Genomic DNA, 13,716 nt, shown 5'->3' with positions numbered 1-13,716 from the left:
ATGGCATATCGCATTTATAACCAGCCCTAGGTAAAGGTCTGTTGGTCAATCTCACAAAGACTGGTAGGGGCAAACAACAAGAAATTGCTACCAGTCCTAATATATATGATGGGTGTATGCAAAACGACTAAAAAGACAAACTGTATTGTATTTCCACCAAAAGGACATCTTGTCCAAATGCTAATCTTTGTTAGGTTGTTGCAAGCAATTGAATGTTGTAAAACCCGGGCAGCTTCTATGTCATGACACATGTGAAATTATCAGAGGAGCTTTGCTACCCCTTCTACAAGTATGATCCAGAAAAAAAAAATAAAATAAAATTGGGCTAGGCTGTTTAATCAGCATAGAACTCCAAGGCCCTACACATCACAGCACTTTTTATTCAGTCATTAGTTTTGTATATTATTCATCTCGAAAGAGAGTGATCACTGATCAGTGGAAAATCTAAGCCACATCCACTTCAATAATTAGGCTTATATAACAGGAATTCCACGATTACAATAAATTGAAGCCCATGAAATATTCGTGACAGGTTTATGTAAGCATGAAAATAGTGAAATTTCGAGAAAACACTAGACTAGACAAAAAAAACAAGCCCAGGCAACCATTCTTCAGAACCATGTATTTGAATAGCATAATTTCCTAAAAGCCAAGTGATTAAGTACAGTGGCAAACACAAGGTGATTGCAGAAGTAGTAGAGTCATTAACAAACTTTTAACAAATAATGAAATTCAAGATTATTATATATGTCTTGATTTTTGCTATCTTGGAATCCATGTATCAGCCCATTTAATTAGTGATCTGCAGTTTCTAAATTGCATACACTTGGGAATGTTTCTACAAACAGACATAACTTTGGCTCTTCAAATACAAGTGCCACAAACATAAGTTTTGAAAGGTTCAGATTTTGAATTTGATTTTCCTTTGTGTGCATTCATGCATGAAGGTCTTAAATTGGATTGATTGCTAATACTAACTCTAAATATTCATTAAGCACCAAATTTATTCCTTCCATTATAGAATAATAGTGCAGCTTTTACGGTGCCCCACCCAAATCCCCAAAGTTTTACATGGCTAGTTGTTAGTTAACTAAACTTTGTTGGACAACAGAACAACCCGATTCAAGACTTCTTTTTCCTTTCAGAAATTAAAATGTTTGGAAGTGCACTGCACATGCTACATAAAGCTTATAATAGTTGAGAGCAATCCAATCCCCCTCCCATCTTTTATCTCATTGTTAATGTATAATATCTATGTTCTGTTCTTTTTTTCCACCTTTTCATAGCTAACAGTGATCTTGTTATTATTTAAGGCCATACAAAGCTATTTATTATTTACAGCTTAGGCTACCTTTTTTTCAGTTTGTTATTAACATACGGATAAGCTGCCAAGGAGAGATCTGGCAGCAGAGAAACGTTATAAATTATTTAGTAATTTATCATTAACCATCTTGTTGGAAAAAACTTACAGATCTTGGTGGAGACTTTGTCATGAGGATTTGTGGACCCTTTACAAAGAAGCTATCAGAGTCACTCTCTGTGGTGCTGGAGACCAGAGAAGTGACATCCTTTGACCTACCCATCAACTTAAGCCTAGGAAAATGGTCACCCCAGATATCATATGTATATTCATCCCCAAGCCGAGCCTTTTCTTCTGCTCCATTTTTCTGGCCACAGAGTTTGGACCCAGGGGCTTTAGCATGTGGAGAAATAGCAGAGGTTGAAGCCTGATAAGAGGGCGAGCATACCACATTAGGTACAGGCCTACCCGCACAAGGAAAGGTAGCAGAAGGCAACAAAACAGGTTTGGCCGCAGTTTTTCTTGGTGCTGAAGGCTGCTCTTGAGAAGGAAAGCTTTGGTGATTATTACAATGCATTAAAGAAACCTCAGGCTCTGATAAGTTTGCCTTAGAAGCAGATTTAAAAACATGACTTTTCTGACAGCGTTGGTGAGCCACTTGAGTAAATGGATTCCGGGCCTCAACAGCTTGACCCACATCAGGATATAGCGGCCACATGTGTTTTGGTGTTACAGATGTGAACGGAGACAAGGGAGATGAAGGAGTAGAATTTCCACTTTGACTACTTGAAACTTCAAGAAGTCCTGTTAGTTTAGCACCAGCACCCTTTCTCTTCTTCCGCCTTCTTCCCTTTTCCTTTCCAGTTTTGACAGTGAGGCTACCAGGTTGGGATGCTTCTAGTTCATCAGAATTCTCAACTAATGCTTTATTCTTTGGAGTATCTGAGAAATCATTAGTTTGTTTATGACCTTGTAGAATTTGTTTTGCATGCTGAGCAAATTTTTCCTGCTCTGACGCCCCTCCCTGTTCATCAGGATATCTACCAACAGATGCTTGCGTCGAGGATTTATCTTCCTGAGCTGATCTTAACAAACTACCCATCTCACCCGACATAGCAAATTTACTGTTTCTATGATTATGTACATGAGATGATTTTCCTGTACTACTTATAGTAGTAGCCAGGGAACCTTTATCGTTCTTGTACAAACAATCATAGGAGCAAAAGGCCAACACCTGGGGGTATATATACCAAACCACTAGAAGCATCAAGGAGACAACAAGGAATACTGATGCAGAGTATTTTTTAAAGCGCATCCAGAACAATGATTTCTTACATATATTGAGCATATACAAAGGAAGCCTTGCCTTCATGGGTATCACCAGAATACCAGTTTCCAAGGCCAGCTCAAGATCTCTTTGTACCAAGGCTGCAGAAAAATCAGTCTGGTATGATATTAGAAGCTTTGTTGACTCTCCAGGTTCAAGAGAAAAGCCTTTGCAAGTTTGTACCATAAACCCATCCATCCCGCACTCTTTTCCAGACACTTTGATTCTTCTAACCTCCAGTGGCAAATCTCCTGTATTCTTAGCATAGAGCTGTTTTGATAATGGCTGTAAACAAGATGGAGTGGTATCTTCCATGTGAAATAACATGTCAGGAGAAGAAATGTTGAGAGGAATTGCCAAGCTGAGGTTGAATTCTACACTCTGAACAGGTTCAGACTCTTCAAGCAGTAGTAAGGAAAGTGACCCTCCAAATCCCCTCAGAGATAACCACTCCACACCAGAAAGATTGTTTCTTATCAGGGCTGAACTTCTCCACCCACAACGATTTGAAGGGTGAAACAATACTGGTCCAAGAGATGCTCTTCCATTGGGATGAACATAAGCCTCCGTTACTGCACTTTCTGCTATTGAGAACCCATACCTACTCGGAGAAGTAGATTCATTGCAAACCAAACTACCAGATGAAGGAGGCTGTATAAGACCATCTGGGCTCTTGCATTCGTCAATAATCTCCCCTGAGTTCAGTATAAGCTGCATCACAACTGGCTTTTGACTAGGATTCTTTACAGTGATCCGCTTAGAGTAATGACTTCCTACCTGAACCATTGGGAAGAATACCTCATGGTCATCAAGCACAGACATCCCACTTTTGGTATCTTGAGATTTCCAGTTACGTAGAACCAATTCATCTGCTCCTGCCGTCTCCATTGCCTTCAAATAAGTTCATAGAAACATTTGTTATTATTGTGGATAAAGATGTTTATGCATAAAAGAAATCATGCAACATAATTGATCATAGATAGTCCATGGGTAAAGAACATTGAACAGCATACAAAAGTTCAAAATTATTCTGAGATCAAATGCCACAACTGCAGCCATATAAAAATGCATACTCTTACCATAATAGTCAATAAAATTGTTACAGATAAACACGCATTTTTTTTTCTTTCTTTTAGAAGGATTTCATAAATGGACACCTGCTAGCTCCAGCACCCAGAATTTGAGAAAGGGATTTTAAATAGCTAGGACTGTTCTAGATACTTGTATATGACAGGGACCATGCTTGACCACTTTTTCAACAAAAACAAGACTACAAATAAAATAATCAATACAAGTAAAAAAAATAGAAAATATAAGAACCATAAGTACATAGAGCATAGAAAGTAAAGCTCAAAAGGCCAACCCAGTTCAAACATAATCCATGAAATATGCATACCTTGATCTGTGATGGCGACTGCAAGCCACTGTCGGAGGACACTGTCCTCATATCACCAGATTCACTCCTTTCAGACTGATGTTCATATTCAACAGTGGAATCCTTCCAATGTCTTGAACACATATGAATAACATCCTGGCAAGGAATTTCAATCTGCGAGCTATTTGAGTCGTTTGTCAGTATAAGTAATTTACAGTGTCCATTTATTTCGACATGTAGGTGAGTACAAGAAACCACAGCAACGTATGTGTCAGTGCCAGGGAAAAGTAGTAAGCCTTCAACATACTTAATCTGGAAAATTTTACTCTCTGCAACTTCAGTAATCTTAACAACTCTCAAAAGGTAAGGAGCAGAATTTTTCAGAGATATAGCAACAACAGTTTCACTAGCAGCACACGGGGCATAAACCTCAAGAGATGCTAAGATAGATCCTGTAAAATCATCATTGATTTCTATTCCATCCACTTCAGCTTCAAAAGGAAGCATAACAGTATCAGACTTGTCCTGTGAAGACCTTAGCAACCGCACGCAAATTGCACCAAAAATTTTTCCTTTGGATTCAACTGAGAAGTCTATTTCTATGATAGTTTCACTGCTGTGTGGACCAATCTCCCAGTTCCTAAGGGGCCTTATTGCCAGCAGAGGCAAACCAACTTGGCCAGTACTCACAACGAGCCGATCTTTAGAACTCAGCAACCCAAGCTCATTGGAACCTTGAAGTTTTTCAGTACTACATATTGCCTCTGCATAATGGGAAGTATGCCCCATATACACTGATATCCATGCGGTAACTTCCTCCACATGGAAAATTTGATCAAGGGAATTAAAGAGAGACAATTTCTTACTCCACCTTCCCCTGGGAGAAACATCCAGGCCTAATAATGGGTGAATTCCATAAGGGGACTCAATGGAAAAACCTTTAGCCTGTATCAAGAAGCCACCAGAGCTTGTCTGCAAAATGAGGTGAGCTGAGGACAAGCCCAACCATCTAGGTAAGAATACAAAACAAATTGAAGCTGTTTCACCAGGTCCTAACACAGCCTCACTAAAATTGCAAGGATAGAACTGTACGTCAGTACTGAATGGCTCATAAACATGTAAAATCCTGTCATTGCATGTATTTTCCACAGTTAAGAAAGCTAATGACGGAAAATACATATTTGTTTGCCCCCAATCCAATACAGAGGGGCTAATTTCTACATGGGGTGAGGAAGAACCAACAAAGGAATTGGATTTGGTCATCTCGGGGTTCTTGTTCGGCCTAAAACTTGTGCTCTTCTGATAAAGTAAAGATCCTCTACAGGAAGAAAGATCATTTTGATTAGCACTATCAGTTTGAATGGATGAAAACTCATTAGTAGCCTCTTTGGAGTTCAAAGAACAAGAAACAATCCCTCCATTAAATAACTTAAACATACCATTGTCTGATGACCAGCTTTTGTTACTTGCCAACTTGCTATTCTCAGTTGATCCTACAGGTGATAGATCATCAGAATGACTCCCAGAAACTTCTACATCAGCCACTTCGATTTTATGCTCCAAAAAACCAGGTAATGTGGAGGGAAAGCAGAATGAATGAGAACTAGTACATATACTACCAATGTTGAAGTGGGTTCTTGGAATTCCATAGTCTGAAGTGGTATCACCAAGAAGAATATTCGCAACAGCCACATCAGAGTTATCTCCATATGAGCTACAAGCATCACAGTCTGATAATTTCTGCATCCCATTCCCAGAGCATCGTTCACATGTAGCGAGGCAAAAGAGGGTACATGCTAAAACCAAAAGAACATGGAATGCTTTGGTTGGATGTGACAATCCCCTGAACAATTGAGCAAGGCAAATAGCATTACAATTTACACGTAAGGAAGGTTTACTAAACTTCACAGTAAAAATTGGTATGCAAATAGACCACTAATTAAAACAATAAGAAAAAAATTAGGAAATGCCGTTGAGCAGAGCAATATCAGTTTTCTTTCATTTTATTTCCGATTTCCATTTTCTCAGCAGCCAAATGGAGTCACCGCCATGCAAACATTTGCACCAAAATTTGGAAAAAAAGAAAGAAAGAAAGAAAGAAAACAATAACAGAAAATATAGAAGAAAAACTAGAAAGTCCAATATGCAGCAATAGCATATCCTAAATTTCTAGTAAAACCAAAGTCCCTTCTTTTAGGGTTCCAAACGATTAGCAGCCGTATCTTGCGCTAGATATATACGCTAAATGAACAAAAGCATTGGGGCAGTGCATTTAGCAGCAAACCTATTTGCTCCAACAAGTTTGGAAATGAATCTTTACCACACCATTAATAGCAAAAACTTCCTAAATAACAGAGCACGCGCAAAATACATAAACTATTACTCTAAAATCACTTACAGAAACTTTTTAAGCTCACTAAGCTCAAAAAAGAATACGAACAGAAAAAAAATAACACAATTTCTACTAACTTCAGAATAGAAAAGAAAAAAAAAACAATCATCTAAGCAAGACACGAATAAAAAAACAATCGGAACCAAACAGCGTCTAAAACGGAAAACGATGAAGTAATCAGCAGTCCAAAAATGGCGAAAAGCAGAAATATTTTGAACAATCAAGACAGGGAAGGAACAGACGGAGCCGATGATGAGAAAGTGAAGCAAAAGAAAATGAAAAAAAAAAAAAAAAAATTTGAAAACGGTGTTATCGGAAACATCGAGAGCAAAATAAGTAGCGGAAGAGCGGAGAGAAAAATGCGACGAGAAAAGGTGGAGGGGGAGAGAGAGAGAGTGCTGAGGAGTCTACCTGAGGTGGAGCACAGAGAGCAGCTCTCGAGCTCTGATTGTTAGGGTTTTTCGGAACTCCATGGCTGATCAGGAGAGAGAAAACCATGCGAGGTTTGATGGAGCTTTGTTTTCTGGGCTTTTGGCTTGGATTCTGAGAGAGAGTATGTCTGTGTGTATGCTTAGAGCACAAGCACAGCACCACCAGACCACCTGCTAATAACGAATGAATGGCCACAGAGAACCAACAAAACCACAGATACAGAGCTTAAATGACCAAACTACCCACGCTGGCCTCGAGCGAATTCAATGTGCGAAGGGTATAGTGGTCATTTCCAGGTGGGGTTGAATGGAAGTTGGACGACTTGGGTGGGGGAGAGAGAGGGTGGATATAATTTTAAAATGAAGGCGTTTTGTAATTTTGTATTGTTTGGAAATTGGCATTTGGTGCTCCCAAAGCGTTTAGTCTGGGATGTGAAAAGACGAATCTGCCCTCTGTGCCGTTTACTTGGGCCAAGCGGCGTGTGCCAGCTTAGAACCTACGACCGCGAAAAGGAAACACCTTGGCGCGTTGTGGTCCGAGCCTTACTGCATCGCAGGGCTCGGCCTTCTGTGGGCTCAGGCTGCACCACCCACCCTTGTCCTCGGGTACGACACCGTTTGTTGCTTTGCAAAGAATATGAAAACCCCGACAAAATGGTAATTTTAGAGATAGAGGTGATTAAAAAAAGCTAGAGGCATGGTGTGTACCACTCACACAGAAACGAGGTAGGTCCTTGTTTCCTGCATATTTTTTTAATAGATTCTTGATACGAAATATTCCTTTTTTTTAATTTTTGGGCCCATTCTTCCTTCTTGAAATAGTTACATTGTTTTTATTTTTTATTGTAACGCATTGTTAGACAATTAGTTTGACTTTATAACAATGTATGTTATTAGACGGTTAATTTGATATAAAAAAAGAAAAGTTTATTTTTTAACTTTAACAATTGTGTAATATCATTGTTCCACTCAATGTGTGTCACATGTTACACATGCAAATTATGATTAGTTTTTGAAAGTACTAAATCACACATGACATATGGGTAGTCTATTACTTTGAATTTATTGCAACGGGTGTTATGTAGTTAGATGATTAATTTGAATAGTTGTCATAAATGATAAATTTGCTCATTAATAATGTAATATCATTATTCTACTCAATGCGCATTACGTGTTATACATACAAATTATGATTAGTTTTTACAGTAACTATAATCAAGGAGTGAAATTTCGAAAATTTCGGCGAAATTTCGCCGAAATTTTCGTTTTTCAGGGATCCCGAAATTTTATCACATTACCCTTAATTTTCGGTAATTTTTCGCCGAAATTTCGGCCCGAAATTTCGATCCCCCCTCACATGCATTTCTGTAAAATTTCGTCGAAATTTTAGCGAAATTTCGACGAAATTTGACGAAATTTCGCTGTGAACAGACAAAATTTCACTGTGCAGCCTTACCTTATCACTCGGATCTCTTCCTCTTTTCATCCACACACTCAAATCTGAACCTATTCTCTCTGTCTTCTTCTCCCCTGCGCACAAGGTTTCTCTCCCAGTGGCCTCCTTCTCCGGCGCGGCGTGACTCTTTCTCCCTCTTCACTCTGTCTTCTCCGGCGCGGCGTGACCCCCTGCAAAGGTAACATAGTTGCATCACTTGCATGGTAGAATTTCTCGGTATTTTCTAAATAAATAGGACGACCCACTGTGAATTGAATGTCAGCTGTAGGATCAAAGGACGGCTGTGACTGGAGTCACTGGACTGATCCATTTAAACCCCAGAGAAGTAAAATAGGACCCATGACCCACTACACTACAACACCCATCTGAAGAGAGAATAGAGAAAATGGAGAGATAAGTCTCCCCATCTGAGGGAGATAAGCTGCGATCTTTGCACAATCGATTGAGAACCAACGGAAGAGAAGATTCAATCTGTAAAAATTGAGCAACCTTCACGTTCTCAAGTCAAGGTTGGGTTTTTTTGTCTTTTTTATATATATTTTTTGTTGTTGTTGACTTGTTGACTATAGTCTATAGTCTGCCATACTTTTATGAGTTTTATGATTTTTATCCCACCGAACTTTCCTAGTTGACAATTTATTAGATCTCATCTCATGAATATACTGCTTATTACTTGCAAGTTGCAACACAATAAATATAAAAAATTAAGGATGTTATAGTAATCCACTTAATTCATTCTTATCTAACATGTTTCACTTTTTTTACGTTTATCTCATTTTCTCTCTCTTTTTTTCTATTTTCTACATATCTCATCTTGGTATCAATGTATCATCTGAATGTAGTTCATCTAGTTCATTTTGATTCAATTTATTTTATTTTTATTTTTTGTGGTTTATCAGATCATTAATTTCATCAAAACCAAGGCCAAGCTTCTGCAGAAGCCAAAAAAGTTGCAGAGCTTCCAAACCTTGCACATTTAGATCAGCATATATAGCCAACAATAAATACCACCTCCTGATCCATACGGTTGGCATGTTAGGAATTATATGCAAAGTTATGCTGGAGATGTATCTTGGGGTGATTATTCTTCGCAATTCACCTACTCTAGACAGGATGATACTGAAGACAGTGAAAATTTTGAACCTCCTAGAAACTCTATGTGGTATTGAATACTTATTTAATTCATGATTTAAAATTGTAATATAAATAAATTTGAGGTGTAAATGTGTAATTTATATAATTACTAATTAGTGACCCATTTTTTTAACAGTATTTACCACCAGCGCACATTATATTCATCTTATATTACATAAAACTTACTATATAATTTGGTTTCTTCAATTTTTTTTATCAATACAGTAGATAATATGTTAAATAAGCATATGGTCAAGTTTCATTCAAAATTTCCGTATTTTGATAGCAATTTCCGTCGTTTTTATCTCATTTTGTCGAAATCGAAATTTTAATCGAAATTTCCTCGAAAATTTCCGTCGAAATTTCCATCGAAAATTTCCTCGAAACCGAAATTTTACTCCTTGACTATAATTACACGTAACCATTAAGTTAAAAATGATGATAAAAATTGTACTTCATTTCAAGTTGTTTATTTATAAATTCTAATTGTGTTTGAGAATCTTACAATATATCAAATACATTATATTTTATTTGCAAATAATGTAACAAGTATTTGTTTATTTATATCTATGTCCATTCTAAAACTTATTTAATTTTTTACATACAGAAACATTATTTTTTGAACAAATTAGTAAACAAATTGAATGAGTCTTAATTATTGATTTTCTTTTGGCCAAGAATCTTAATTATTGATTAGCAAATTATCATATGATCAACTTGGCTTCCATTATTGATTATTCACTGTTCGCGTATTTTTCTATAGAAAACATAATGGCATATAAATATTAGGTCTATGTAGTGGACACCCTAGACACGTTGATTTCTTCAAAGTTGACCTCACGCGTTGTTCCAAAATCGTGTATCACATTCACTCTTCAAAAATATTGATTTAAGGTTAAAGAAAACAATTTTTGACATGACATGAACCCGACATGAAGTTAGTGAATTTAATTTGGCTATTTACTGATACAAACACGAATATAACACAATAAGCTAAACATAAATAATAAAATCAATTTGAATTATTATCAAACATGTGTAACTCAACCACGACATTATTATAAACAAGTTGAATTGTGATTGAGTCATTCAACAAAATTAATTAGACTTATTTGCACATTTGGCACCTAGCTTTAAGGTTTTATCTCAATTTACCCCCTTACATTTTTGTTGTCTCACATAACCCCCTGAACTTTTGTGTCATGTCTCACATTACCCGATTCTGTCAACTCCGTCTATACCACCGTTAAAAATGCTGACGTGGCGAGATAATTTCGTCTTTTCAGCCACATAGGACCAATCTTTGCCATGTTTGTGCCATGTGGTAATTTGTGGGACCCAATATGCCATGTTGGCAACCCTCTCACATTTTTTTAATTAAAAATATAAAAACTGAAATTTTAATTAAATAAAAAATTGTAATTAAAGAAAAAATAAATTTCTGGATTGTGTGGGGTGGATTTGAGGTGGGGCTGGGGACGGGGGTGGGAGGGGTTTGGGTGGGGCGGGGGAGGGGGAGGGGAGGGGCTGGGCGGGCTGGGTTGGGGGGAGAGAGCCCGGGAGGGGGACTGATGCTGGGTAGGGAAGAAGATAAAAGGGCGGGGAGGCTGTTGTTGGGTGGGGGTGCGACGGGGCTGGGGGTAAGGGGTGCGATGGGGCTGTGGCTTGGTGCGGTGGAGGGTAGGGCAGGGCCTGGGCCTGGAGGGTGGGCCGAGCTGAGGCAGGGCGGGGCAGAGCAAGGGCGGGGTGGGGCGGATCAGGGCAAGGGGAGGCTGGGAGGGGCGGGGAAAGAGTTGGGGGAGGGGCTGGTTGGGGGTGGGCCGATCTGGGGTGGGGCTGGGCTGTGTGGGGAGGATCGGGGAAGGGTGAGGCTGGGTGGTACGGAGCTTGGCTGGGCGGGGAGGAGTTGGGGCAGTGGGTGAAGGTGAGGTGAGGCGGGGCTGGGTTGAGGGGGTGGACAGGGATAAGTAGGCGGGGAGGGAGGGAGCTGGGTAGGTGGGGTGGATGGGGCTGGATTGGGGTGGTGGACGGGGAGGGCTGGGTGAGGGAAGGGCCAAGTGGGGAGGGGGAGGGGGAGGGGGTGGCCGGAATGGTGGGAAGAGAAGGGGTTGGCGTGCATAGTGGGTGGGTGGTAGGGAAGGAGGTTTTTAAATTTAATTGAATTTTAAAGATTTTATTTTAAAAATATTATTTTAATTTAAAGTTTTATTATTTTATTAATTTAAATATTGTTTTAAAAATATTTTACGGTTGAAATGACAAGATTACCCTTCCACATCAACATTTTTAATTGTGGTGTTGACGGAATCAGGCAAAGTAAGATACAACATAAAAATTCAAGGAATTATGTAAAATAAATAAAAATAAGGGAGTAAATTAAGACAAGACCTTAAAGTCAAATACTAAACGTGCAAATAAACCAATTAATTAAACAAGTTGAATTAAAATTGATTAATATTTAACTTAAACACGAAATGACACGACACCAACACGAATTGTTTATTTGCTTGAGGTGATTTTCTAATTTCCACTTTGAGAAAGAAACAAAAGCGCGAGTGACAGTCACGCGCATCCCTACTACTTGGAGAGCGCCGTTCAGCGGAAAAAGTCACGCAGCACGCGACACGTTGGCGGCGGTGTCACAGTCACGGCAGATTCCCTCCACCTGTTGTCCAATCTGCGCCGTTGTTTCAGCAATGGACTTCCACAACCGTCGGATCCCACGTAAGCCTTTGCAGGCCCAGTGGGACAAACGGGCCTTGTCATGGAGGGAACGAACGATCAGGGTGGCGATCACATCACTGATGAAGACGGTTTACAATGAGTGGGACGTCTTAAGTTTGGTGGGTGGTTTAGGCCCACTGAGTAGGGTCTACGGTGGGACCCACAGGCCGCAGCCTTTACAAATAATGTTTACTGATGTCGTTTTGTTTCGGTACAGCGTACAATTTAAGCCATCAATCAACCAACCTCCAATTTTTTGCATAGTTGCATACTTGCATGCAAGTGCCACTCAAACCGAAAAAGAAAAAGGAAAAATATCCTAATTCTATGCACAGTTCGTGAAACAAAATGTTTTTGTCTTTTTTCTGGTTAAAATGTTTTAGACTTGGATTAATAAAATACTATATGAATGGACCATACACGTAATACATACATAATGTGATACCTATTACAAAAAGTAATGGACATATTGAAAGTCTAAAAAATATGTATAATTACTATAACAACCTTAATTTATAAAATCTTATTAAAATTGTTTGACAAGTTAGAGATACAGTTGAGATTTCTTATTACAAAGTTGATAAGGGATGTGCTCTTTTTACCAATAAATTGGCACACTTTAATGAATTGGGAGATATAATGTCATAGAGAAACTTTATAAATTGGCCCTTTTCAATGAGGCATTACAATTTTGATTCATGTTTTCTTTTGTATTGTGAAATGATTGAATTATTTAAATAATTAAAAACTTAAGAAGGTTGATATTATAGTTGAATCAATCAAGTGTATGTATTTAAATAATGAATAATCTGGTAAAAAAAAAACCCCTCAAAATTGTTAACTGATATCTCACTAATTAATATGAGTCATTTATGTCATTTCCCAATTATAATGATATTGAGATATTTGAATGCCCTTCATAAAGGTATAGGACTCTTGGCAGGCAACATACCGTTGCTATTTAAGAGCTCAGTACTTCTCTTTTCCTTTTCAAGAAGTCTTTTCAACTAAACACCTCAATTACTTTGTTCCACAATTCATCTAGCTTACCAAGCGAGCTAAATAAAGTCATTTTGGCCATATCATCTTCACAAGTTTTACGGTGTCACTTTGGTGGCATCATCTTCATTAGAAAGTAAATTTTGAACTTCAATAAAAATTCATCTAAGAAAATACTTGAATGAAAATCTAAGTAATATAAGCATTAAAATTGAATTGTAAGATAAATGTTTTCTTAGTTGTTTTCATTTTATCGATCAATTTATGTGACTCAAAGTTGACGGAAGCAAGTTAATGTATAAGAGAATGAGTTTAGATGTGGTGGGCTAGGTCCATTGAACTTTCTTTCTTTTTTTGTTCTATTGATCGAAACCTACCCTTTTCATATTCCAGAAATATAAAGTTTATGGATCGTACCATTTTTAATACATGAAGAGGATAAAACTTTATATGATTGTATATTTTCACATTAATAACTTGGTCTTTTGGAAGAGTAAAAGAGAACATATAAGTCTTTAATTAGAGTTAACTGTCTTTTGGAAAAATCAAAGATAATAAGATTTATGTATTATTATTAA

At 38.0% G+C, this 13,716-nt stretch overlaps 1 protein-coding gene across 4 annotated transcripts; it reads right to left on the bottom strand.

Moving 5' to 3' along the window:
• Window positions 1-1,396: 1,396 nt before the first annotated feature.
• On the bottom strand, window positions 1,397-8,740 carry LOC147284467 (uncharacterized). Of its 4 annotated transcripts, XM_086245065.1 has the most exons (4): window positions 8,527-8,629; window positions 8,282-8,451; window positions 4,024-5,845; window positions 1,397-3,518 (listed from the first exon to the last, which is right to left on the bottom strand). In XM_086245065.1, exons 3-4 carry the CDS (start codon window positions 5,746-5,748, stop codon window positions 1,443-1,445), a joined length of 3,801 nt encoding a protein of 1,266 aa, XP_086101191.1. In that variant the 5' UTR covers window positions 5,749-5,845; window positions 8,282-8,451; window positions 8,527-8,629; the 3' UTR covers window positions 1,397-1,442. The 4 variants fall into 4 exon arrangements, with proteins under 4 accessions (XP_086101191.1, XP_086101190.1, XP_086101189.1 ...); XM_086245064.1 differs by having other exon boundaries at window positions 8,282-8,740; XM_086245063.1 differs by lacking the exons at window positions 8,282-8,451; window positions 8,527-8,629 and adding an exon at window positions 6,806-6,990.
• Between the last annotated feature and the right edge of the window lie 4,976 nt (window positions 8,741-13,716).

The sequence above is a fragment of the Dryas octopetala genome, chromosome 5 (assembly GCF_963921425.1).
Source record: "Dryas octopetala chromosome 5, drDryOcto1.1, whole genome shotgun sequence".
Taxonomy (NCBI): domain Eukaryota; kingdom Viridiplantae; phylum Streptophyta; class Magnoliopsida; order Rosales; family Rosaceae; genus Dryas; species Dryas octopetala.
This window is presented reverse-complemented; position numbering and strand designations above follow the sequence as displayed.

Coding starts and splice junctions, on each gene's coding strand:
- LOC147284467 (XM_086245063.1), bottom strand. CDS start 6,867: ATGGAGTTCCGAAAAACCCTAACAATCAGAGCTCGAGAGCTGCTCTCT. Junction 5,846..6,805: donor CTCTCTGTGCTCCACCTCAG/GTAGACTCCTCA, acceptor TCAATTGTTCAG/GGGATTGTCACATCCAACCA. Junction 3,519..4,023: donor AGTCGCCATCACAGATCAAG/GTATGCATATTT, acceptor ACTTATTTGAAG/GCAATGGAGACGGCAGGAGC.